We start from the raw sequence: 27135 nt of genomic DNA, 5'->3' as shown, positions 1-27135 counted from the left end.
GAGACTTAAAGGTTGAGACCGAGTTTGCGTCTCTGACATGGGTAGGCAGACCGTTCCATAAAAATGGAGCTCTATAGGAGAAAGCCCTGCCTCCAGCTGTTTGCTTAAAAATTCTAGGGACAATTAGGAGGCCTGCGTCTTGTGACCGTAGCGTAAGTGTAGGTATGTACGGCAGGACCAAATCAGAGAGATAGGTAGGAGCAAGCCCATGTAATGCTTTGTAGGTTAGCAGTAAAACCTTGAAATCAGCCCTTGCTTTGACAGGAAGCCAGTGTAGAGAGGCTAGCACTGGAGTAATATGATCAAATTTTTTGGTTCTTTTGGTTCTTTTTTGGTTCTTTTTGGTTCTTTTGATGACGGAACGTGTTTCCTTGCAGGTAACCATGGTTGACAGAGGAAGAACAATGATTCAAAGCACCACCCTCCTAGCTTCCAGTTGGTTATTCAAACTCAAACAGCATGACAGAGTGATCTCCGGCCTTGTCCTCGTCAACACTCACACCTGTGTTAACGAGAGAATCACTGACATGATGTCAGCTGGTCCTTTTGTGGCAGGGCTGAAATGCAGTGGGAATGTTTTGGGGGATTCAGTTCCTTTGCATGGCAAAGAGGGACTTTGCAATGAATTACAATTCATCTGATCACTCTTCATAACATTCTGGAGTATATGCAAATTGCCATCATACAAACTGAGGCATTAACTGAACATTTATATTTGTGTCATTCTCAAAACTTTTGGCCACAGCCATGCTGCCCCGTTCTGAGCCAATTGCAATTTTCCTAAGTCCCTCTTTGTTGCACCTGACCACACGACTGAACAATAGTCCAGGTGTGACAAAACTAGGGCCTGTAGGACCTGCCTTGTTGATAGTGCTGTTACAAAGGCAGAGCAGCAATTTGTTATGGACAAACTTCTCCCCTTCTTAGCTTCTGTTGAATCAATATGTGTCAAATGCAGCGTCTGGTTGCTCCTCATTACACACCAGACCATTCAAATATTCTGCAAATATTCAACAACATAGGAATCACATCAACACGTATTGTATGACATCTTATACACTATTTTAGGCCCAGCCTAAAAACTTTGGTTTTCCTAGATATGGCTACTATATTGTGATCACTACATCCAATGGATTTGGATACTGCTTTAAAGCAAATTTCTGCAGCATTAGTAAAGTTGTGGTTAATACATGTTGATGATTTCATTCCTGTGCTGTTTGTAACTACCCTGGTAGGTTGACTGATAACCTGAACCAGGTTGCAGGCACTAGTTACAGTTTGAAGCTTTCTCTTGAGTGGGCCTGATGGGCCTGCTGAAAGCCGGTCAATATTAAATCACCCCAAAAATATACCTCTCTGTTGACATCACTTGGTGGTCTATAGCATCTTCCCACCAGAATGGGCTTTAGGTGAGGCCGATGAACCTGTAGCTATATTACTTCAACATTATTTAACATGAGATCCTCTCTAGGCTTTACAGGAATGTGGTTCTGAATATAAACGACCACCTTTGGCATTTTTGTCCTTCTGTAGATCTTATAACCATGTATTGCTACCACTGTATCATCAAAGGTGTTATCTAAGTGAGTTGCAGAGATTGTCAGAATAGGAATATCATCTGTTACCAGCAAACTACTGATTTCATGAACCTTGTTTCTTAAGCTGCATATGTTAACGTGGGCTATTTGTAGCACTTTTCTGGGATGCTTAGTTGTTTTTATTGCTTTACTGGGAAGGTAGACATGCTCATGTTATTTATGTTAGTGCAGGGTGAGCTGTACACAGTGGGCTTCCTACTAGGGCACACCGCCTCAGTGCTAACAGTATCACTCTGGTTCATAAAATCAAATCAAATGTATTTGTCACATACACATGGTTAGCAGATGTTAAATGCTTGTGCTTCTAGTTCCGACCATGCAGTAATATCTAACAAGTAATATAACCTAACAATTTCACAACAACTACCTTATACACACAAGTGTAAAGGAATGAATATGAATATGTACATAAAAATATATAAATGAGTGATGGCTGAACGGCATAGGCAAGATGCAGTAGATGGTATAGAGTACAGTTTATACATATGAGATGAGTAATGTAGGGTATGAGTAATGTAGGGTATGAGAACATTATATAAAGTGGCATTGTTTAAAGTGGTTAGTGATACATTACATCAAGATGGCAAGATGCAGTAGATGGTATAGTGTACAATATATACATTTGAAATGAGTAATGTAGGCTTTGTAAACATTATATAGTATAAAGGGACTAGTGATAAATTGATTACATACATTTTTCCATGATTAAAGTGGCTGGAGTTGAGTCAGTATGTTGGCAGCAGCCATTCAATGTTAGTGATGGTTGTTTAACAGTCTGATGGCCTTGAGATAGAAGCTGTTTTTCAGTCTCTCGGTCCCAGCTTTGATGCACCTGTACTTACCTCGCCTTCTGGATGATAGTGGGGTGAACAGGCAGTGGCTCGGGTGGTTGTTGTCGTTGATGATCTTTTTGGCCTTCCTGTGACATCGGGTGGTGTAGGTGTCCTGGAGGGCAGGTAGTTTGCACCCGGTGATGCGTTGTGCAGACCTCACCACCCTCTGGAGAGCCTTCCGGTTATGGGTGGAGCAGCTGCCGTACCAGGCGGTAATACAGCCCAACAGGATGCTCTCGATTGTGCATCTGTAGAAGTTTGTGAGTGTTTTTGGTGACAACCCAAATTTCTTCAGCCTCCTGAGGTTGAAGAGGCGCTGTTGCGCCTTCTTCACCATGCTGTCTGTGTGGGTGGACCATTTCAGCTTGTCCGTGATGTGTACGCCAAGGAACTTAAAACTCTCTCCACTACTGTCCCGTCAATGTAGATAGGGGGCTGCTCCCTCTGCTGTTTCCTGAAGTCCACGATCATCTCCTTTGTTTTGTTGACATTGAGTGTGAGGTTATTTTCCTGACACTACACTACGAGGGCCCTCACCTCCTCCCTGTAGGCCGTCTCGTCGTTGTTGGTAATCAAGCCTACCACTGTTGTGTCGTCCGCAAACTTGATGATTGAGTTGGAGGCGTACATGGCCACGCAGTCGTGGGTGAACAGGAGAGGGCTGAGAATGCACCCTTGTGGGGACCCAGTGTTGAAGGTCAGCTGGGTGGAGATGTTGTTACCTACCCTCACCACCTTTATTTTTTTTTATTTCACCTTTATTTAACCAGGTAGGCTAGTTGAGAACAAGTTCTCATTTGCAACTGCGACCTGGCCAAGATAAAGCATAGCAGTTTGAACAGACAACACAGAGTTGGGCCACCTGTGGGCGGCCCATCAAAGTCCAGGACCCAGTTGCACAGGGCGGGGTCGAGACCCAGGGTCTTGAGCTTGATGACGAGTTTGGAGGGTACTATGGTGTTAAATGCTGAGCTGTAATCGATGAACAGCATTCTTACATAGGTATTCCTCTTGTCCAGATGGGTTAGGGCAGTGTGCAGTGTGATGGCGATTGCGTCGTCTGTGGACCTATTGGGGCGGTAAGCAAATTGGAGTGGGTCTAGGGTGTCAGGGAGGGTGGAGGTGATATGGTCCTTGACTAGTCTCTCAAAGTACTTCATGATGACAGACGTGTGTGCTACAGGGCGGTAGTCATTTAGCTCAGTTACTTTAGCTTTCTTGGGACAGGAACAATGGTAGCCCTGTTGAAGCATGTGGGGACAGCAGACGGGATAAGGATTGATTGAATATGTCTGTAAACACACCAGCCAGCTGGTCTGTGCATGCTCTGAGGACGCGGCCAGGGATGCCGTCTGGGCCTGCAGCCTTGCGAGGGTTAACACGTTTAAATGTTTTACTCACGTTGGCTACAGTGAAGGAGAGCCCGCAAGTTTTGGTAGCGGGCCGTGTCAGTGGCATTGTATTGTCCTCCAAGCGAGCAAAAAAGTTATTTAGTTTGTCTGGGAGCAAGGCATCGTGATCCGCGACGGGGCTGGTTTTTCTTTTGTAGTCCGTGATTGACTGTAGATCCTGCCACATACCTCTCGTGTCTGAGCCATTGAATTGCGACTTCACTTTGTCTCTCTACTGACGCTTAGCTTGTTTGATTGCCTTGCAGAGGGAATAGCTACACTGTTTGTATTCGGTCATGTTTCCGGTCACCTTGTCCTGATTAAAAGCTGTGGTTCACGGGTTCAGTTTTGCGCGATTGCATGATTACTGCATGCAATAGCTGTGGGATCAGCAGAGGCATTCAGGGCAGTAAGAGGGACATAAATTAGGTTACTTACATTGTGTCTTCCAACGCCCCTGGGATAATGTACATTTGCTGAAGCATTACCTTACAACTCAGTGACACAATGGTAGGGATTAAATTAGCTGGGCTTGGGTCATTGTGAAGTCATTGTCTCATCCTTACAATTTTGTGAAAGGATCCAGGAACCCAAATGATTTGGGTGGATCCCATCCAACTCAAAATATGAGCTTTGTTTCCAGAAGCTATCAAAATTGTCAATAAATGTGACACCCACAAAGCTGCAATAGTCTCGTAGCCAGTTATGGGGGTCGAAAAGTCTACTGAACCGTTCAATGCCACGATTTAGAGAGGGCAGAGGGCCAGATATTATGGGGCGTTTGTTGGTGTCAAGTAGTGACCCAATCTGTTCTTTAAAATCCATCTTCAACTGTTCTGAGCTGCCCTTCATAATGTCATTGAATCCCACTTGAAGTATGAAAGACTAAATTTCGTGATGCTGGTTTAAAATGTTTGGCCGCAGCTTATTGATGTCATGTAAAGTTTTTGCTCCAGGGACTGAGACATTTCTCACCATTGAACTGCCCAATACAACGGCCTGAGAAGGAAATTGAGAAATCCACCCATTCCCACCCAATGTGTGCTTGGATATTTGACTGCATGCGCACGCATTCATGTGTGTGTCTGTATGTATCTATAAAGGACAGGGATCTGAAGAGCTAATGAATGACGTTACCCCAGGCTACTGCCTCTACCACACACACATCCCCTCTTGATTCCCTAATAGTCTAGACACTAATCATCGCTAACTCCTATAACCCTAAAGCTATCATTCCCATATGACCGATGCTAAGGTAATTAGCGGAAGCGAACAGGCTAGCCTCACAGATAGGCCTATGTGTGTTCACTGGAGTTCATTATGAAGAAACCCTAATCATGTAAAAGGGTTGTTTAAGTCCAAAGGACACATTACTAGAAGGAGCCCTGTTGAGATGGGTGTGTGTGTGTGTGTGTGTGTGTGTGTGTGTGTGTGTGTGTGTGTGTGTGTGTGTGTGTGTGTGTGTGTGTGTGTGCGCGTGTGCGCGCGCGCCCTTCCCAGTACATTGCTCTCCCCTGCTGTCAGTGTGTGACCATATTCTAAGCAGTTACATTTGCTCAACTACAGTAATAACACACAGAACTAAACAAATATAATGCATACCATTTTGTTCCATTGTCTTGCGGTGGGTTAGTTGAACTTGCTGACTGAGTTGGGCTACTACAGTATGGCCTTGGTCGTCTGGCTAGCTGGCTATCACTGTACTAGATAGGATTCTACTTGACTGTTGCACATTATAAACCGGGTTGTTCGAGCCCTGAATGCTGATTGGCTGAAAGCCCTGGTAAAGTATATCAGACCAAATACCACGGGTATGACACAAAATTACTTAGTAACCAGTGTATAATATCAATAAAGCACCTCCGAGGTTTGTGGTATACAGCCAATATAACACGGCTGTATCCTAGCTGTATACCACACCCCCTCGGGCCTTATTTCTTAATTATACAACGTTATGCAATTATACAATTCCCATTGTCTATCCTGCCCATGGTATACTCGACAACATACACATGGCCACGTTCATAAAAAGTGACATTGTTTACGTCATTACCTAACAACGTACAACCACTACCACCACTACCACCACCACCACATATCTACTGTCTCATCTGCCCAGCCATGCAATTTATAATCTTGTTCTCCACTGTAAAAAAGCATCTAAACATTATCTCCAACATTGTTTCAATATTGAAATTTGATCTCAAGCTGTCCCATAGTAATGAGCGTGTCGGGACAAGACAGACAGGCAGCTTTTCTCAGCTAGTTGAAATCATTCATCAGCATCATTTTAATGGATATATACAAAGACATATCATATCATACGAATAGAACTAGCGACCAGAGAATGCCTTACATTGCACTTGACTACCAGTGTTAGTGAATGTAGCATCACGTTTTGTGAAATAATCTTGCATTTCAATGCTGGTAACTCGTTGTGTAAAAGCAATAATACCATCGAGTTCATGTGTTATGAGCTTTTTATCATGCAGATCCACTGCATGGCTGGGCAGTGGATCTACGGCTACTATACTGTAGCCATTCAATTAAGTATGGCTACAGTATGGTGCTGTATATTAACTGTGCATTAAGCTAGACACGTCCCACTGGCTGAGCACACGCTGTCAGCCAACAGTTGTCAACCTCAATGAATAATCTGAGGTCATGTTTCTCACCTCTCTGGATGTGGTACATTTAAGTGATAATGCCAGAGAAGCCAGTGTTTGGAGTATATATTGGCACTATACAGTATATTGGCACGGGTGTTGTTTGGCCAGAGACGAAGTCGAGGGCTGGCAAACCGTGCCAATATATCCTCCAAACACCGGTTTCGAGGGCATAATCACTTTTATGCAATGGGTTACCAACATATTCAAATAATGATTGACATATTTTCATTAAAAATATATATTTTGATTAATTTATTTGTACTATTTAATCCTTCCACAAGATATAGTCCCGACACAAATCTAGGGTTGCTACCCAAGCCGGCTGGTCGTTCGTTCTATTGGTTCGGCTGCCAGCGACCCAGTTGTTCAGTCTTTTTGTTCTGAATCTATGGACGCGACCCAGTCGTTTGTTCTTAATGTTCCATTGTCATACTGGCTGGCAACATTCTTATCCTTTGCTTGCTAGCGAGCAAACTACATCAAACAGTGCAGACAGAATAACAACAGTCGCTGCATTTGTTTAAGCTGTTTTCTAGTGACATTTATTTGGATACATCCATAACAAGGAGCTAATGAGGCACGATTTCGCCTGGCATAGAGAATGTGCTCTCTCGTTAGGACACTGTTGTTCAGAGGAGCTAGCCAACAACACAGCTAACACAATCACTTCAAACTGAAGCTGGTAAGACTGCAAAGTAGATGCACTTCCTTTCATTTAACCTTTTTTCGACTGACATTTCTTTGTATATATCCATAAAAATGATGCCAGCTGATTCATGAGTGGCTGAAAAACACTGCCTGCCTCTCTCTCTCTCGTCCCGACTCCCGACCCCTACACGTTCATTACTATGGGATAGTTGGATATCAAATTAATATTGAAACAATGTTGCAAATGTCGGCGAGACAGACAGCAATGTTTATACAAACCTCCGCTGTTGAAAAGTAAATGTTAGTCTAAAAGTAATGTGAGATAATGTTTAGATGCTTTTTATAGCGGAGATCAAGTTCATAACTTCACTGCCTGGGCTGATGAGACAGTGGATTGCACAGTCAGATGGAACAAAGTAAATAGGCATTTTAAGGTCAAAGATTTAGCCAGTGGTAACTTGTGGAAAAGACACAGGCTGGAATGCACTTTTAACCAATCACCATTCAGGATTAGACCCACTCATTGTATAATCCACCAATGGAGTGTCTCACACCTGAGGAAGGGGGGGGGTCTGGTAGCACACGCCAGTCTATAGCACACGCCAGCCTCTTGGAGAGATGAAAACAGTCGGGTGTTTCAGCTTTTTTCTGTCAACTTCTCTCTCTCTCTCTCTCTCTCTCTCACACACTCACTCACTCACACAGACACACACACACACACACACACTCTCACACACACACACACACACACACACACACACACACACACACACACACACACACACACACACACACACTTCTCCCCTTCTTTCCCTAGTCCTTGCTTCGTCTTTGACATGGGAGATTAAGTAATGCTTAAACAAATCCCCCTTTCTCTGCCTCCCTCCCTCCTAATATCCTTCCTGGTGGACTAGCTCTGAGAAAGCATTCAGGCTAGTGCACACTGTTTACAGTCACGGTTTCAAATGTCCAATTCCGCCTCTATACCCTACAGTCCACCCCTACACATTTCATATAGATTTGAAATGATTGGATAGGTCTTAGTTTCACATAGGCTAGTTGGAATTTTCACAGTATATTCCTCATACCTATTCAAAATCTTTTCAGATCTACACAAAGTACCTAGGGCTAGGGTTTAGGGATTGATTTGGAATTGGGCAAGACTGTCTGTCTGCTAAAAGGCCCCAAAACCATTTCCGCTAACATAGGAAACCAGAAAAAGGGATATATGGTTTCTCTTGTTTTTCAAGAGAATGTTTGGACAAAAACAGGACAAAATGTTTTATTCAAATGTGACCGGATATATTGTTTTCATTGTGATAATTCCTCTTCCCTCCCTCCCTGCATCCCTCTATTCCTCTCTCGGACAGTTAATTTGGGAAGCAGAGGATGCGGTCAAAGTGATCCCAGGTGTTTCCTGTTGGCCATCTGATCTCTTGCGCCTGTCTCTCCACTTCCGATGCTCCCTCCATCCTTCCCTCTACCCATAAACCTTTCAGAATGGAGATTCATAGTCAGGGAATTTGTAATAATTTGCTGTTTAATGACCGATACATTTCCGATACATTTTTGGAGTTGGTCCTCCAGATTTGATAGGCAGGGCAACAGCCAAACAAAGATGGCATTAGCTGTTAGTTATACAATATTAGTTGGTATTGCATGATGTTACTGTGCATTACTTTGCTGAGGCATATCCTCTTGAACAAGCACAATGTTTTGGGGTTTGATTATGGATCTATATGGAAGTAATCAAGCAGAAGTAGTCCCAGCTCAAACCTGGTCGGTGGATGAATACATGTGTGTACATGTTATCCTCTCCCTGACCTCATCACAGCTCTGGATGCTAGATTCATACTGAGCCAGATAATTACACCATCAAGCGGCTGATTCCACTTGGGAAGAAACTGGAACAGCCCACAAGCCCCATGGTGGCCATCTTGGAACACTATTGAACCGTTGCGCAATTATTGTAACGTTGTTGTTGTGATAAAAAAGCATTTAGTGATTTTTATTCCATATTGTATCCAGGGAAGATTGTAGCTGACAAAGGCAACATTATTTTAGGCAAAACATGATGTGTGTACAGTATTGCAGTGCACATAGTAACAGAATGTATACTATGACAATACCTTTCTGTAGCCATACTATCTGTTAATGGCACAACAAAGGCATGAACATTTGGTTTTATTTAGGGGGGTTTTCTCATGTTTTGCAGACGGACCAACAGTACGCCAACAGCGTGGCTGACAACCTCAAGCGCCTGTAAGTACCGTGGCATGATGGGATGGTGTTTCCATGGAGACCTGCCTATTTGGGCTCAGGGGGCTCAGGGTGTGGAAGAGGGAGTGTTTGTGTGTGTGTGTGTGTGTGTGTGTGTTTTTTACATGACTAGTTATTGTGTGTGTGTTTGCTACCTGTGTTTAATGTTTGCATGTTCATGTGCAAATGTGAGTGTGTGTGGGTGAGTAACTGCTGTATTTGTTATAAACTCAGCAAAAAAAGAAAGGTCCTCTCACTGTCAACTGTGTTCATTTTCAGCAAACTTAAAATGTGTAAATATTTGTATGAACATAAGATTCAACAACTGAGACATAGACTCAATAGGTTCCACAGACATGTGACTAACAGAAATTGAATAATGTGTCCCTGAACAATGGGGGGTCAAAATCAGAAGTAACAGTCAGTATCTGGTGTGGCCACCAGCTGCATTAAGAACTGCCGTGCATCTCCTCTTCATGGACTGCACCAGATTTGGCAGTTCTTGCTGTGAGATGTTACCCCACTCTTCCACCAAGGCACCCTACAAGTTCCTAGACATTTCTGGGGGGAATGGCCCTAGCCCTCAACCTCCGATCCAACAGGTCTCAGACGTACTCAATGGGATTGAGATCCGGGCTCTTCGCTGGCCATGGCAGAACACTGACATTCCTGTCTTGCAGGAAATCACGCACAGAATGAGCAGTATGGCTGGTGGCATTGTCATGCTGGAGGGTCATGTCAGGATGAGCCTGCAGGAAGGGTACCACATGAGGGAGGAGGATGTCTTCCCTGTAACTCACAGCGTTGAGATTGCCTGCAATGACTACAAGCTCAGTCTGATGATGCTGTACTCTGGACCTGGTCTTTAGTGTCCTAAGTTTTCATAACTGTGACATTATTGTCCTACCATCTGTAAGCTGTTAGTGTCTTAACGACCGTTCCACAGGTGCATGTTCATTAAAAGCATGGGAAACAGTGTATAAGCTCTTTACAATGAAGATCTATGAAGTTATTTAGATTTTTACAAATTATCTTTGAAAGACTGCAAAAGGGACGTTTCTTTTTTTGCCGAGTTTACTTGTGTGCATATGTCATGCTTGATCTCTGCTTGAGTGTGTAAGTCCTTGATCTATTCGACACGTGTGCACTCCTGTCTTCTTTGTGTGTGCATGTGTCTATTTGAATGTACGTTTGTGTATGTGTGTGTGTGTGTGTGCAATTGAATATATCCTGTTTACATTCCATCACACACACACACACACACACACACACACACACACAGACACACAGAGTACAAAATAAGCAACCTAAATAGAAGTTACAACCACAAAGGACTCAACAACAGAGAAACAGGTCTCCTTGGGAATGCCTTTGTGTTTTAACACGGTTCCTGTCTGTTTACCCTTAGGGCTGTAGTGTAAATCTGAGTGCCTTCAGAATCCATGGGGGTTCTCCTACTTTACTTTGACTACACATTGCTTGAGGCACTTGTTTGCTCTACATTGCTCTACAACTATGTGGATATAGGTAATGTTAATACACAGTGAGATATTTAGTCAGACTATTGATGTTTTGACGTATGAGTGAGAATATGTACTTTCTAAACACAAAAGGATACAGATTAATGATAGTGTGCATTCAAAATGTTAAAATACCTAATGTCTTTCTTATAAAATAGTGAGGGGAATAAACATAAAATACTGGCTGATAAGTAATCCTATTTGCATTCACACCAGCACTAGAGAGTAAATGAACAACAGTTTCATATTAAATAAACACATGCATACAGACACATGCTTTTCTGTTTAGTGGCTTTGTCTGATCTCTGGAGAGAGACAGAAACAGATCTGTCCCATTTTATTTCTCTCTTTCTTTATTTCTCTTTGTCTCTCTCTCTTCCCCTCTCTTTCTTTCTTTCTTTCTTTCTTTCTTTCTTTCTTTCTTTCTTTCTTTCTTTCTTTCTTTCTTTCTTTCTTTCTTTCTCTCTCTCTCTCTCTCTCTCTCTCTCTCTCTCTCTCTCTCTCTCTCTCTCTCTCTCTCTCTCTCTCACTCACTCACTCACTCACTCACTCACTCACTCACTCACTCACTCACTCACTCACTCACTCACTCACTCACTCACTCACTCACTCACTCACTCACTCACTCACTCACTCACTCACTCACTCACTCACTCACTCACTCACTCACTCACTCACTCACTCACTCACTCACTCACTCACTCACTCTCTCTCACTCTCTCTCTCTCTCTCTATCTTTGTGTCTCTCACAGACACAAACACACTCTTACACACACAAACACCACTTTCCATCCTGTTATTAATTTCCTCCTAGCACCTTATCTAAACATACAGAATCCTCCTCACAACATGCCCACGGTGCAGGTTTTAGAGCCTGCTGTTTTAGACTCCTGTTTGTCTTTTCCTGCCGAGGTGGCCATTTTGACCCAAGATGATACCAGTGGTCACTTCATTGCTTTCACTCCCTACGTCCGCTAAGGGGGTCACCTCACCTCACGAGAGGTCCTGCATTCCAAATGACACCCTATTCCCTATATAGTGCACTACTTCTGATCAAAGACTAGTGCTTAGTGCTTTTGGAGGTTGTTTCGGTTCAATTATTAAAAAATAATCAAGGATTTCAGTTTCAATAATTTTAACAAAATATTAAATGCATTATGTAGGTTGAATGCTGTAACAACACAGAATAAAACAATAAATACAAGTCCCATGATGGTAGTGACTGACATTAATGCTAATCACTTATTAACCATAATTTATTAAAATTACTCAAATAAAATATTTAAGTTGTTGTGTATATTACATTTGCTTTATTTGAAGACTTTATTATTTCATTCCAAGTCATCTCATCTCTATAGAGCTGCTGCCTATGCTGTCTGAGGAAATCACCATTTTAGTAGTTCCTTAAAGTAAATAAGGCATATTTTTATGATTGCTGAATACCAACTATCAATCACTTAGATCATGTATTTTCAGATAGAGAAGCCTCGCGAAGCAACTGCTCTCTATCCCTCAAGATTGTGCATTCTTCTCACTTCTCCCTATCTGTGTCTGTCCCACATTAACTTAACTAATGTAGCTGGTGTAAAAGAAACACACAAACCGGAGAAGTAGGTGCGCAATGGATTATGGTCATTGTAGTTAATTACCACGTTTTCTGCACTAAACTATGCAGAATATTGGCCTTTTGGAAGCTACAACTCTAAAGAAACTGTGCGTTGAGGAATTCAAATAATTTAACCGACGTCGGTCGGTTAAGTTGTTTAGAAACCGAAAATTAACTTACATTTATATTAATCGCTCAGCACTACCAGAACCAGATGGGCCATCGGAAAAAGTAGTGTACTACATAGGGAATAGGGTGTAATTTGGGATCGAGGCTGGAGATGGCTATGGGAGGGAAGGGGGAAGTGAAGAGGGGAGGAGGGAGGTTGAATGTCCCCCCTGTCACCTCGACATTCTCTCAGGGAGATTGAAGACCCAGGAGAGAGGGATTGGTTGTGTGTGTTTGTGTGTGTGTGTGTGTGCACTATTGTGAGTTTGTGTGTGTGAGTGTATGGTTCCTCAGGCACACACACCTCTCCTGTCCTGGCTGATTGACAGGGTTAGTGATTACACACTTGACACCTGACCCCTGTCTCTCTCCTGAATGGCTCGTCTCTCTGTCTTCATACATTGTAATCTGACACCTTCCTCCCACGGAGATGTTACAACAGGGGTGGTGTGTGTGTGTGTGTGTGTGTGTGTGTGTGTGTGTGTGTGTGTGCGCGTGTGCGCGTGTGTGTCTGTGTGCGTGATCCTGTCTCCATCTCCCCTGGTTACCACCTATCAACCACCTGACCAGAGAGGAAGTCAATAGTGTTTGTGGAAAGGGTGGCAGGGACCCACATACTGTTGTGTCTGTCTGTCTGCCTGTCTATCTGCGTGTTTGTGTCTGCCTGTGTGCCTGTCTGGCTGTCGGTCTGTCTGCCTGTATCTATCATAACTGTGTCTATGTGATAGTTGTAGATAGTAGTAGTTGGGATTGTTCAACTCTTTCTCTTCCCCTCTCTCTCCCCATCGCCAACACTCTCTCCTCTCTCTGTCAGGTTTCCAGTGGAGATCCAGTCAGGTCTTCTGGAAGTCATATCTCCGTCTGTCCACTTCTACCCCGACTTCTCCCGCCTCAAAGAGTCCTTCGGAGACCCCAAGGAGAGGGTCAGGTAAGACTGCAGCCTTCTCAGCAGTTTTCACAATTGTTTGAGGGTTCAACTGCAGTTAATTTCAGGAGACAAGTTGAAATGTAACTCATGTCTTGAAGCCCATTGTTTGGTTAGAGGATCCAAGACAATTTGTTCAAATGAAACGGTGCCACAGGAGATTGGTGGCAACTAATTAGGGTAGGATGGGCTTGTGGTAATGGCTGGAGCAGAGTCAGTGGAATGGTATCAAATACATCAAACATGGTTTCCATGTGTTTGATGTCATTTCATTTGCTCTGTTCCAGCCATTATTATGAGCCGTGCTCCCCTCAGCAGCCTCCACTGAACTGAGTGTGTGTGTGTGTGTGTGCGTGCGTGCGTGTGTGTGTGTGTGCGTGTGCGTGTATGTGTGTGCTGTCTTGTTGAGTCTGACATGAGGAAGCTCTCCACTGCTCTGTCCTTGTGTGACTTGATGACATCACTTCAGTGTCACCACATCTCCCTTCACTTACTTAGCACCCTGCTGTGTGTGTGTGTGTGTGTGTGTGTGTGTGTGTGTGTGTGTGTGTGTGTGTGTGTGTGTGTGTGTGTGTGTGTGTGTGCGTGTGTGTGCGCGCACGTGCATGCGTGTGTGAATATGTAATGTGCATAACTGTGCATGCATTAGCCTCTGTGTCTGTCTGCCTGTCTGTTTGTTTTTCTGACTGTCTATGTATGAACAGTGCTTTCAGAAAGTATTCACACCACTTGACTTTTTCTACATTTTGGTGGGATTAAAATGGATTAGTCCTTTTTTTGTAAACGATCTACATAAAATACTCAGTAATGTCAAAGTGGAAGAAAAATTCTAACGTGTAAAAAATAGAAAACACGTATGTACAGTGGGGAGAACAAGTATCAAATCAAATCAAATCAAATGTTATTTGTCACATACACATGGTTAGCAGATGTTAATGCGAGTGTAGCGAAATGCTTGTGCTTCTAGTTCCGACAATGCAGTAATAACAAGTAATCTAACTAACAATTCCAAAACTACTGTCTTGTACACAGTGTAAGGGGATAAAGAATATGTACATAAGGATATATGAATGAGTGATGGTACAGAGCAGCATAGGCAAGATACAGTAGATGGTATCGAGTACAGTATGTACAAATGAGATGAGTATGTAAACAAAGTGGCATAGTTTAAAGTGGCTAGTGATACATGTATTACATAAGGATGCAGTAGATGATATAGAGTACAGTATATACGTATGCATATGAGATGAATAATGTAGGGTAAGTAACATTATATAAGGTAGCATTGTTTAAAGTGGCTAGTGATATATTTACATCATTTCCCATCAATTCCCATTATTAAAGTGGCTGGAGTTGAGTCAGTGTCAGTGTGTTGGCAGCAGCCACTCAGTGTTAGTGGTGGCTGTTTAACAGTCTGATGGCCTTGAGATAGAAGCTGTTTTTCAGTCTCTCGGTCCCAGCTTTGATGCACCTGTACTGACCTCGCCTTCTGGATGATAGCGGGGTGAACAGGCAGTGGCTCGGATGGTTGATGTCCTTGATGATCTTTATGGCCTTCCTGTGACATCGGGTGGTGTAGGTGTCCTGGAGGGCAGGTAGTTTGCCCCCGGTGATGCGTTGTGCAGACCTCACTACCCTCTGGAGAGCCTTACGGTTGAGGGCGGTGCAGTTGCCGTACCAGGCGGTGATACAGCCCGCCAGGATGCTCTCGATTGTGCATCTGTAGAAGTTTGTGAGTGCTTTTGGTGACAAGCCGAATTTCTTCAGCCTCCTGAGGTTGAAGAGGCACTGCTGCGCCTTCTTCACAATGCTGTCTGTGTGAGTGGACCAATTCAGTTTGTCTGTGATGTGTATGCCGAGGAACTTAAAACTTGCTACCCTCTCCACTACTGTTCCATCGATGTGGATAGGGGGGTGTTCCCTCTGCTGTTTCCTGAAGTCCACAATCATCTCCTTAGTTTTGTTGACGTTGAGTGTGAGGTTATTTTCCTGACACCACACTCCGAGGGCCCTCACCTCCTCCCTGTAGGCCGTCTCGTCGTTGTTGGTAATCAAGCCTACCACTGTTGTGTCGTCCGCAAACTTGATGATTGAGTTGGAGGCGTGCATGGCCACGCAGTCGTGGGTGAACAGGGAGTACAGGAGAGGGCTCAGAACGCACCCTTGTGGGGCCCCAGTGTTGAGGATCAGCGGGGAGGAGATTTGTTGCCTACCCTCACCACCTGGGGGCGGCCCGTCAGGAAGTCCAGTACCCAGTTGCACAGGGCGGGGTCGAGACCCAGGGTCTCGAGCTTGATGACGAGCTTGGAGGGTACTATGGTGTTGTATTTCTGATACACTGCCGATTTTGCAGGTTTTCCTACTTACAAAGCATGTAGAGAGGTCTGTCATTTTTATCATAGGTACACTTCAACTGTGAGAGACGGAATCTTAAACAAAAATCCAGAAAATCCTCATTGACATGATTTGGAAAGGCACACACCTGTCTATATAAGGTCCCACAGTTGACAGTGCATGTCAGAGAAAAACCAAGCCATGAGGTCGAAGGAATAGTCCTTAGATCCTCCCCAAATACAGGTTTGCCAAGCTTGTAGCGTCATACCCAAGAAGACTCAAGGCTGTAATCACTGCCAAAGGTGCTTCAACAAAGTACTGAGTAAAGGGTCTGAATACTTATGTAAATGTTTTTTTTATTTTCAACATTTGTTAAAATAAAACAGTTATTGCTTTGTCATTATGGCATATTGTGAGGGGGAAAAAACAATTTAATCAATTTTAGAATATAGCTGTAACACAAATGTGGAAAAAGTAAAACAATCTGAGTACTTTCTGAAGGCATATACATACATTCCCACATATATATTAATATACATACATATACTCTACATATGTACATATAAATACACATATATATATATATATATATATACACACATTCACACACATATATATATATATATATATATATATATATATATATATATACATACATTCCCACATATATATTAATATACATACATATACTCTACATATATACATATATATACACACATTCACACACATCTTTTTAAAATATATTTTCCTTACCACCCCCTCCCCCAATTGGAGGAACATTCAATGGTGAGAAATGTCTCCGTCCTTGGAGCAAAAACATTGTGCTTTCCAGGAGCACAAGTACAGGACATCAATAAGCTGCTCCCAAACATTTTTAAACCAGCATCAGGACATTTAGTCTGTCAAAGTTCATGTGGGATTTAATGACATTATGAAGGGCAGCTCAGAACAGCTGAAGATGGATTTTAAAGAACGGATTGGGTCACTACTTGACACCTACTAACGCCCCATAATATCTGGCCCCCTGCCCTCTCTAAATCGTGGCATTGAAAGGTTCAGTAGACTTTTCGCCCTCCATAACTGGCTACGAGACTATTGCAGCTTTGTGGGTGTCACATTTATTGACCATTTTGATAGCTTCTGGAAACAAAGCTCATATTTTCAGTTGGATGGGATCCACCCAAATCATTTGGGTTCCTGGATCCTTTCACAGCATTGTACGGCTGCGTTGAGACAATGACTTCACAATGACCCAAGCCCAGCTAATTTAATCCCTACCATTGTGTCACTGAGTTGTCATAATGCTTCAGCAAATTTACATTATCCCAGGGGCGTTGGAAGACACAATGTAAGTAACCTGACCTGATCCCACAGCTATTGCTTGCAGTACTGATGTGCCTATGTTAGCGCTGAGGCGGTGTGCCCTAGTAGGAAGTGCACTGTGTACCACCTTGCACTAACATAAATAACATGAGCATGTCTACCTTCCCGGTAAAGCAATAAAAACAACCAAGCATTGCAGAAAAGTTCTACAAATAGCCCACGTTAACATATGTAGCTTAAGAAACAAGGTTCATGAAATCAATCATTTGCTAGTAACAGATGATATTCATATTCTGACCATCTCTGAAACTCACTTAGATAACACCTTTGATGATACAGTGGTAGCAATACATGGTTATAAGATCTACAGAAGGTCAGAAATGCCAAAGGTGGCCGTTTATATTCAGAACCACATTCCTGTAAAGCTTAGAGAGGATCTCATGTGAAATAATGTTGAGGTCAAATGGCTTCACGTTCATCTGCTTCACCTAAAGCACATTCTGGTTGAAAGCTGCTATAGACCGTCAAGTGCTAACAGTCAGTATCTGAATAACATGTGTGAAGTGCTTGATGATGCATGTGATATCAACAGAGAGATATAATTTCTGGGTGATTTAAATATTGACTGGCTTTCATCAGGCTGCCAACTCAACAGAAAGCTTCAAACTGTAACTAGCGCCTGTAACCTGGTTCAGGTTATCAGTCAACCTACCAGGGTAGTTACAAACAGCACAGGAATTAAATCATCAACATGTATTAACCACAACTTTACTAATGCTGCAGAAATTTGCTTTAAAGCAGTATCCAAATCCATTGGATGTAGTGATCACAATATAGTAGCCATATCTAGGAAAACCAAAGTTCCAAAGGCTGGGCCTAAAATAGTGTATAAGATGTCATACAATACGTTTTGTAGTGATTCCTATGTTGTTGATGTAAAGAATATTTGTTGGTCCGTGGAGTGTAATGATGAGCAATCAGACGCTGCACTTGACACATTTACAGTTGAAGTAGGAAATTTACATACACCTTAGCCAAATACAGTTAAACTCGGTTTTTCATCATTCCTGACATTTAGTCCTCGTAAAAATTCCCTGTCTTAGGTCAGTTAGGATCAATACTTTATTTTAAGACTGTGAAATGTCAGAATAATAGTAATTTCAGCTTTTATTTCTTCTATCACATTCCCAGTGGGTCAGAAGTTTACATACACTCAATTAGTATTTGGTAACATTGCCTTTAAATTGTTTAACTTGAGTCAAACGTTTTGGGTAGCCTTCCAAAAGCTTCCAACAATAAGTTGGGTGAATGTTGGACATTTCCACCTGACATAGCAGGTGAAACTGAGTCAGGTTTGTAGGCCTCCTTGCTCGCACGTGCTTTTTCAGTTCTGCCCACAAAATTTCTATGGGGTTGAAGTCAGGGCTTTGTAATGGCCACTCCAATACCTTGACTTTGTTGTCCTTAAGCCATTTGCCACAACTTTGGAAGTATGCTTGGGGTCATTGTCCATTTGGAAGACTCATTTGTGACCAAGCTTTAACTTCCTGACTGATGTCTTGAGATGTTGATTCAATATATCCACATCATTTTCCTCCCTCATGATGCCATCTAGTTTGAGAAGTGCACCAGTCCCTCTTGCAGCAAAGCACCCCCATAACATGATGCTGCCACCCCCGTGCTTCACGGTTGGGATGGTGTTCTTTGGCTTGAAAGCCACCCCCTTTTTCCTCCAAACATAACAATGGTCATTATGGCCAACCAGTTCTATTTTTGTTTCATCAGACAATAGGGCATTTCTCCGAAAATTACGATCTTTGTCCACATGTGCAGTTGTAAACCGTAGTCTGGCTTTTTTTATGGCAGTTTTGGAGCAGTCATTTCTTCCTTGCTGAGCGACCTTTCAGGTTATGTCAATATAGGACTGGTTTTACTGTGGATATAGATAATTTTGTACCTGTTTCCTCCAGCATCTTCACAAGGTCCTTTGCTGTTGTTCTGGGATTGATTTGCACTTTTCGCACCAAAGTATGTCTCATTCCTGAGCGGTATGGCGGCTGAGTGGTCCCATGGTGTTTATACTTGCGTACTATTGTTTGTACAGATGAACGTGGTACCTTCAGGCATTTGGAAATTGCTCCCAAGGATGAACCAGACTTGTGGAGGTCTACAATTTTTTTCTGAGTTCTTGGCTGATTTCTTTTGATTTTCTCATGATGTCAAAAAGGCACTGAGTTTGAAGGTAGGCCTTGAAATACATCCACAGGTACACTTCCAATTGACTCAAATTGTGTCAATTCCAAGCTGTTTAAAAGGCACAGTCAACTTAGTGTATGTAAACTTCTGACCCACTGGAATTGTGATACAGTGAATTACAGTATAAGTGAAATAATCTGTCTGATAACAATTGTTGGAAAAATTACTTGTCATTCACAAAGTAGATGTCTTAACCAACTTGCCAAAACTACAGTTTGTTAACAAGAAATTTGTGAAGTAGTTGAAAAACGAGTTTTGATTACTCCAACCTAAGTGTATGTAAACTTCCGACTTCAACTGTATGAAATTGCTTATCTCATTTACTAATAATCATGCACCCATTAAGAAAATGGTTGTATAAACACTTAAATTGTAGTGGATTGATGATTCGTTGAGAGGGACGAGGCAAAAGGAATGACAAATACAGTGCCTTGCGAAAGTATTCGCCCCCTTGAACTTTGCGACCTTTTGCCACATTTCAGGCTTCAAACATAAAGATATAAAACTGTATTTTTTTGTGAAGAATCAACAACAAGTGGGACACAATCATGTAGTGGAACAACATTTATTGGATATTTCAAACTTTTTTAACAAATCAAAAACTGAAAAATTGGGTGTGCAAAATTATTCAGCCCCCTTAAGTTAATACTTTGTAGCGCCACCTTTTGCTGCGATTACAGCCCCTTTACTTTCAGTGCAGCAAACTCTCTCCAGAAGTTCAGTGAGGATCTCTGAATGATCCAATGTTGACCTAAATGACTAATGATGATAAATACAATCCACCTGTGTGTAATCAAGTCTCCGTATAAATGCACCTGCACTGTGATAGTCTCAGAGGTCCGTCAAAAGCGCAGAGAGCATCATGAAGAACAAGGAACACACCAGGCAGGTCCGAGATACTGTTGTGAAGAAGTTTAAAGCCGGATTTGGATACAAAAAGATTTCCCAAGCTTTAAACATCCCAAGGAGCACTGTGCAAGCGATAATATTGAAATGGAAGGAGTATCAGACCACTGCAAATCTACCAAGACCTGGCCGTCCCTCTAAACTTTCAGCTCATACAAGGAGAAGACTGATCAGAGATGCAGCCAAGAGGCCCATGATCACTCTGGATGAACTGCAGAGATCTACAGCTGAGGTGGGAGACTCTGTCCATAGGACAACAATCAGTCGTATATTGCACAAATGGAATGGTTCAAAAATAAACATATCCAGGTGTTAGAATGGCCAAGTCAAAGTCCAGACCTGAATCCAATCGAGAATCTGTGGAAAGAACTGAAAACTGCTGTTCACAAATGCTCTCCATCCAACCTCACTGAGCTCGAGCTGTTTTGCCAGGAGGAATGGGAAAAAATGTCAGTCTCTCGATGTGCAAAACTGATAGAGACATACCCCAAGCGACTTACAGCTGTAATCGCAGCAAAAGGTGGTGCTACAAAGTATTAACTTAAGGGGGCTGAATAATTTTGCACGCCCAATTTTTCCGTTTTTGATTTGTTAAAAAGTTTGAAATATCCAATAAATGTCGTTCCACTTCATGATTGTGTCCCACTTGTTGTTGATTCTTCACAAAAAAATACAGTTTTATATCTTTATGTTTGAAGCCTGAAATTTGGCAAAAGGTCGCAAAGTTCAAGGGGGCCGAATACTTTCGCAAGGCACTGTACGTTTACTTTGCAGACGTACTGCAAATTGAGAAATCATGTGACTAAACTGAATAAAAAGAAGAAACTACACTATGAAACAAAGAAAAATGACATGAAAAATGATAGTAAAAAGCTTTGGAGCCCCGTAATTTACATTTTGTGCAAAAAGGCAAACTCAGCTCCAACATTCATTGAATCAGATTGCTCATTCATCACTTAAACCACTGATATTGCCAACTACTTGAATGAAATGTTCATTGGCAAGATTATCAAACTTAGGCATGACATGCCATCAACAAATGCTAACAATACACATCCAAGTAGATCTAACCAAATTATGAAAGACAAGCATTGTAATTTAGAATATTGACATGTTGAATGCACCAAGCTGTCTTTCTCAACCACTGGCACACAGCTCGGACACCCATCCATACCCCACAAGACATGCCACCAGAGGTCTCTTCACGCTCCCCAAGTCCGGAACAGACTATGGGAGTCGCACAGTACTACATAAAGCCATGACTACATGGAACTCTATTCTACATCAAGTAACTCATGCAAGCAGTAAAATTTTGATTTAAAAACTGATTAAAAAAATACACCTCATGGAACGCTAGGGACTGTGAAGCAAGACAAACCTAGGCACAGACACATGCATACACACACACGATAACATACGCACTATACACACACGTACACATAGATTTTGTGTTGTTGATATGTCGTAGTAGAGTAGGGACCTGAGGGCACATACTTAATGTGTTGAAATCTATTGTAAATATATTGTAATGTTTTTAAAATTGTATAACTAACTTCATTTTGCTTTACCCCAGTAAGAGTTGCTGCTGCAAATGGTGATCCTTAAAAATGGCAATACAAATGTAGACTTGGTAAGCAACACTAATGTAGATTTGGCCTTGTGTTTTAAGTTATTGTCCTGCTGAAAGGTGAATTTGTCTCCCAGTGTCTGGTTCAGTCTGAAAGCAGACTGAACCAGGTTTTCCTCTAGGATTGTGCATGTGCTTTAGCTCTATGACAAGCATTCTCGTAACATGATGCAGCCACCAATATGCTTGAAAATGTGGCGAGTGGTACTCAGTGATGTCTTGAGTTGGATTTGCCCCCAAAATAACACTTTGTATTCAGGATATAAAGTTAATTTCTTTGCCACATTTGTTGCACTTGTACTTTAGTTCCTTATTGCAAACAGGATGCATGTTTTGGAATATTTGTATTCTGTACAGGCTTCCTTCTTTTCACTCTTTCATTTAGGTTACTATTGTGGAGTAACTACAATGCTGTTGATCCATCCTCAGTTTTCTCCTATCACAGCCATTAAACTCTGTAACTGTTTTAAAGTCACCATTGGCCTCATGGTGAAATCCCTGAACGCTTTCCTTCCTCTCCAGTCAACTGAGTTAGGAAGGATGCCTGTATCTTAAATAGCGAATGGGTTTATTGATACACCGCCCAAAGTGTAATTAATAACTTCACCATGCTCAAAGTGATATTCAATCTTTGCATTTTTTTTCTACAATTCTACCAATAGGTGCCCTTCTTTGCGAGGCATTAGAAAACCTCCCTGGTCTTTGTAGTTGAATCATTGTTTAAAAGTCACTGCTCGACTGAGAGACCTTACAGATAATTGTATGTGTGGGGTACAGAGATGAGGTAAGCATTTAAAATCACGTTGAACACTATTATTGCACACAGAGTGAGTCCGTGCAACTTGTTATGTGACTTGTTAAGCACATTTTTACTGCTGAACTTAATTATGCTTGCCACAACGAAGGGATTGAAAACGTATTGACTTTTCATTTTTTATGAATTTGTAAACATCTCTAAAAACATCATTCCACTTTGACATGATGGTGTATTGTGTGTAAGCCAGTGACACACAATCTCAATGTAATCCATTTGAAATTCAGGCTGTAACACAACGAAATGTGGAAAAAGTCAAGGGGTTTGAATACTTTCTTAACACTGTGTTTGAGTGTGTGTGAGGGTTTTATATGCCGACGTTTGTGGGCCTTCATTTGTTTATTCGTGTCTGTGTCTGACTGTCTGAGACTTAATTTCTAATTTCTGTGTGCAGTCAGTCTGTTCTTTTGTTTTATTTAGTGCTTGGCTGCGATGCGTGGTTTTGATGAAGAACAGGCTAGCTGAAGGAGGCTGGCTGAGTGAAGTCAAGTCAGTCGTGTGTCTGTGTGTCTGTGCTACTGTTCATAGCTCTTCTATTCCTAACTCAGCCATTGTTATTTAATTACCAAGGCAAAGGAATCCGTAGACTCACTTTAGCTCTTGCACCACTGAAACTCTAGAATAGAATAGTGGCGATATAATAAACTGACTGGGTACCTAACTACTTTGGCTACTTGAACATATGCTTTATCATAGAAACACAGAAGAATGATATCAAGCTGTGCAAAGATGTAGTAAATCTGAAGTTCCCCTCCTCAACTTCTTCCATTCTCCTCAACCTCCCCTCTGCTTTCCGTGGGTGTGCCAGGCGCTCCATCTCACCCGTGTGTGTAATCCAGGGAGATTTGTTCAGATTAGAGGCTCTTAACAGGTTCACTCTGACAGGATTACTAGTTTGGGAATGGGAGGGCACTCTTGTCAATCCTAAATCCTGCCAGAAACACACATTCATCCCTACACTCACACACACAAATGAGAGAGAGGAGATAATGAATGAATGAATGAAAAATAAGTGGAAGGGAAAGAGTAAGAGAAAAAATAATAACAAATGATGTGGCGAGGAGGGGAGAGGTACTTTACTGAAGACTGGTAATGACTGGTAGTGAAAATAAGAATTGGTTCTTAACTGACTTGCCTAGTTAAATAAAGGTAAAATAAAAAAATAAAATTACAGATCAGAGAAGATAGGTATTTTACTGAAGACTGGTAGTGATTATAGATCAGAGAAGAGAGGTACTTTACAGAAGACTGGTAGTGATTATAGATCAGAGATGAGAGGAGAGGAGAGGTACTTTACTGAAAACTGGTAGTGATTATAGATCAGAGATGAGAGGAGAGGTACTTTACTGAAGACTGGTAGTGATTATAGATCAGAGAGGAGAGGTACTTTACTGAAGACTGGTAGTGATTATAGATCAGAGATTAGAGGAGAGGTACTTTACTGAAGACTGGTAGTGATTATAGATCAGAGATGAGAGGAGAGGTACTTTACTGAAGACTGGTAGTGATTTTAGATCAGAGATGAGAGGAGAGGTACTTTACTGAAGACTAGTAGTGATTATAGATCAGAGATGAGAAGAGAGGTACTTTACAGAAGACTGGTAGTGATTATAGATCAGAGATGAGAGGAGAGGTACTTTACTGAAAACTGGTAGTGATTATAGATCAGAGATGAGAGGAGAGGTACTTTACTGAAGACTGATAGTGATTATAGATCAGAGTTGAGAGGTACTTTACTGAAGACTGGTAGTGATTATAGATCAGAGATGAGAGGAGAGGTACTTTACTGAAGACTGGTAGTGATTCTAGACCAGTATTCAGACCCCTTGACTTTTTCCATTACAGCCTTATTCTAGACATTGTTGCATTGTAATGTATTGAAAATAAATAAAAAAAACTGAAATATTACATTTACATAAGTGTTCAGACCCTTTTCTCAGTACTTTGTTGAAACACCTTTGGCAGTCTTAAGTCTTCTTTGGTATGACACTACAAGCTTGGCAAACCTGTATTTGGGGAGTTTCTCCCATTCTTCTCTGCCGATCCTTTCAAGCTCTGTCAGGTTGGATGGGGAGCCCCGCTGCACAGCTATTTTCAGGTCTCCCCAGAGGTGTTTGATCGGGTTCAAGTCCGTGCTCTGGCTGGGATACTCAAGGACATTCAGAGACTTGTCCCAAAGTCACTCCTGCGTTGTCTTGGCTGTGTTCTTAGGGTCCTGTTGGAAGGTGAACCTTCTCCCCAGTCTGAGGTCCTGAGTATCCTGGAGCAGGTTTTCATCACGGATCTCTCTATACTTTGCTCCGTTCTTCTTTGTCTCGATCCTGACTAGTCTCACAGTCCAAACTTCCATTTAAGAATGATTGAGGCCAATGTGTTATTGGGGACCGTCAATGCTGCAGAATTGTTTTGGTAACCTTCCCCAGATCTATGCCTCGACACAATCCTGTCTCGGAGCTCTACGGACAATTCCTTCGACCTCATGGCTTGGTTTTTGCTCTGACATGCACTGTCAACAGTGGGACCTGATATAGGTTTGTGCCTTTCCAAGTCATGTCCAATCATTTGAATTTACCACAGGTGGACTCCAATCAAGTTGTAGAAACATCTCAAGGATGATCATTGAAAACAGGATGTACCTGAGCTCAATATCGAGTCTCATAGCAAAGGGTCTGAATACTTATGTAAATGTAATATTTCTGTTTTTTTTTTTATATATATATATATATAAATTTGCAATAATTTCTAAAAACCTGTTTTTGCTTTTTCATTATGGGGTATTGTGTTTTTTAAAATCCATTTTTGATTGAGGCTGTAACATAACAAAATGTGTAGAAGGGAAAGGGTCTGAATACTTTCCAAATGCACAATAGGTGCTGCAGTAATGAGTGTGAGCATTGGGAATGGTGCCTGCTGCAAGCCACTGCCATGGCTAATTCATGAGGCCCACTTAAGACAGGGGCCCGTGCCTCGCTGAGATATTATTTATTTATTGTCCTCCCTAATTTCGTGGTATCTAATTGGTAGTTAGTCTTGTCTCATCGCTGCAACTCCCGTACAGACTCGGGGGAGGCGAAAGTTTGAGAGCCGTGTGTCCTCTGAAACATAACCCAACGAAGCCAAGCCAAGCCGCACTGCTTACTGACACAATGCCAACATAAGCCGGAAGCCGAAATACCATGCACCTGGCGACTGTGTCAGCGGGCACTGCGCCCGGCCCGCCACAGAAGTCGCTAGTGCGCGTTGGGACAAGGACATCCCTGCCGACCAAACCCTCCTCTAACCCGGGCAATGCTGAGCCAATTGTGCGCCGCCCCATGGGGCTCCCGGTCACAGCTCGAACCCAGAATCTCTAGTGGCACAGCTAGCACTGTGATGCAGTGTCTTAGATCACTGCATCACTCGGGAGGCCTACTTGCTTAGGTATTTAACTAGCCACACACACACACAAACACACACACACACACACACACACACACACACACACACACACATGCACTACACACAGACAGGCACACACGAACACACACTCACAAACTCACAGATTGGCAGTGGTGTAAAGTAGTTAAGTAAAACTACTTTAAAGTACTACTTAAGTAGTTGTTTTGGGTATATGGATTTTACTTCACTATTTATATTTTTGCCAACTGTTACTTTTACTTCACTACATTCCTAAAGTAAAGAATGTACTTCTTACTCCATACATTTTCCCTGACACCCAAAAGTACTCGTTACATTTTGACAGGAAAATGGTCCAATTCACACACTTATCAAAAGAACATCCCTGGTCATCCCTACTGCCTCTGGTCTGGCAGATTCACAAATTTGTAAATTATGTCTGAGTGTTGGAGTGTGACCCTGGCTATCTGTCAAAAAAAATAATTGTGCCATCTGGTTCGCTTAATATAAGGAATTTGAAGTGGTTTATACTTTTACTTTTGATACTTATAGTTTGAAGTCGGAAGTTTACGTACAGTTAGGTTGGAGTCATTAAAACTTGTTTTTCAACCACTCCACAAATGTCTTGCTAACAAACTATAGTTTTGGCAAGTCCGTTAGGACATCTACTTTGTGCATGACTGTCACGCCGTGACCTTAGAGCTGTTTATGTCTCCATTTTGGTTTGGTCAGGGTGTGATTTGGGTGGGCATTCTATGTTCCTTTTTCTATGTTTTTGTATTTCTTTGTTTTGGCCGGAAATGGTTCTCAATCAGGGACAGCTGTCTATCGTTAGGTAGCTTTTTCCCACAGGGTTTTTGTG

The 27135-nt window shown here is 42.1% G+C and overlaps 1 protein-coding gene across 4 annotated transcripts in view; it reads left to right on the top strand.

Annotated features, from left to right (window-relative positions):
- LOC110488910 (alpha-1,3-mannosyl-glycoprotein 4-beta-N-acetylglucosaminyltransferase B) overlaps window positions 1–27135 on the top strand; it is a 175433-nt gene that overhangs the window by 97340 nt on the left and 50958 nt on the right. For all 4 annotated transcript variants that reach the window (XM_036943038.1, XM_036943039.1, XM_036943040.1 and 1 more), the window contains 2 exons: window positions 9355–9401; window positions 13507–13620. In XM_036943038.1, coding sequence (XP_036798933.1) covers window positions 9355–9401; window positions 13507–13620 — 161 coding nt within the window. The remainder of the gene's footprint in view (window positions 1–9354; window positions 9402–13506; window positions 13621–27135) is intronic.

This window comes from Oncorhynchus mykiss, chromosome 14 (assembly GCF_013265735.2).
Source record: "Oncorhynchus mykiss isolate Arlee chromosome 14, USDA_OmykA_1.1, whole genome shotgun sequence".
Classification (NCBI taxonomy): Eukaryota; Metazoa; Chordata; class Actinopteri; order Salmoniformes; family Salmonidae; genus Oncorhynchus; species Oncorhynchus mykiss.
Note: the sequence above shows the minus strand (reverse complement) of the source record. Positions and strands in the feature narration are given on the sequence as shown.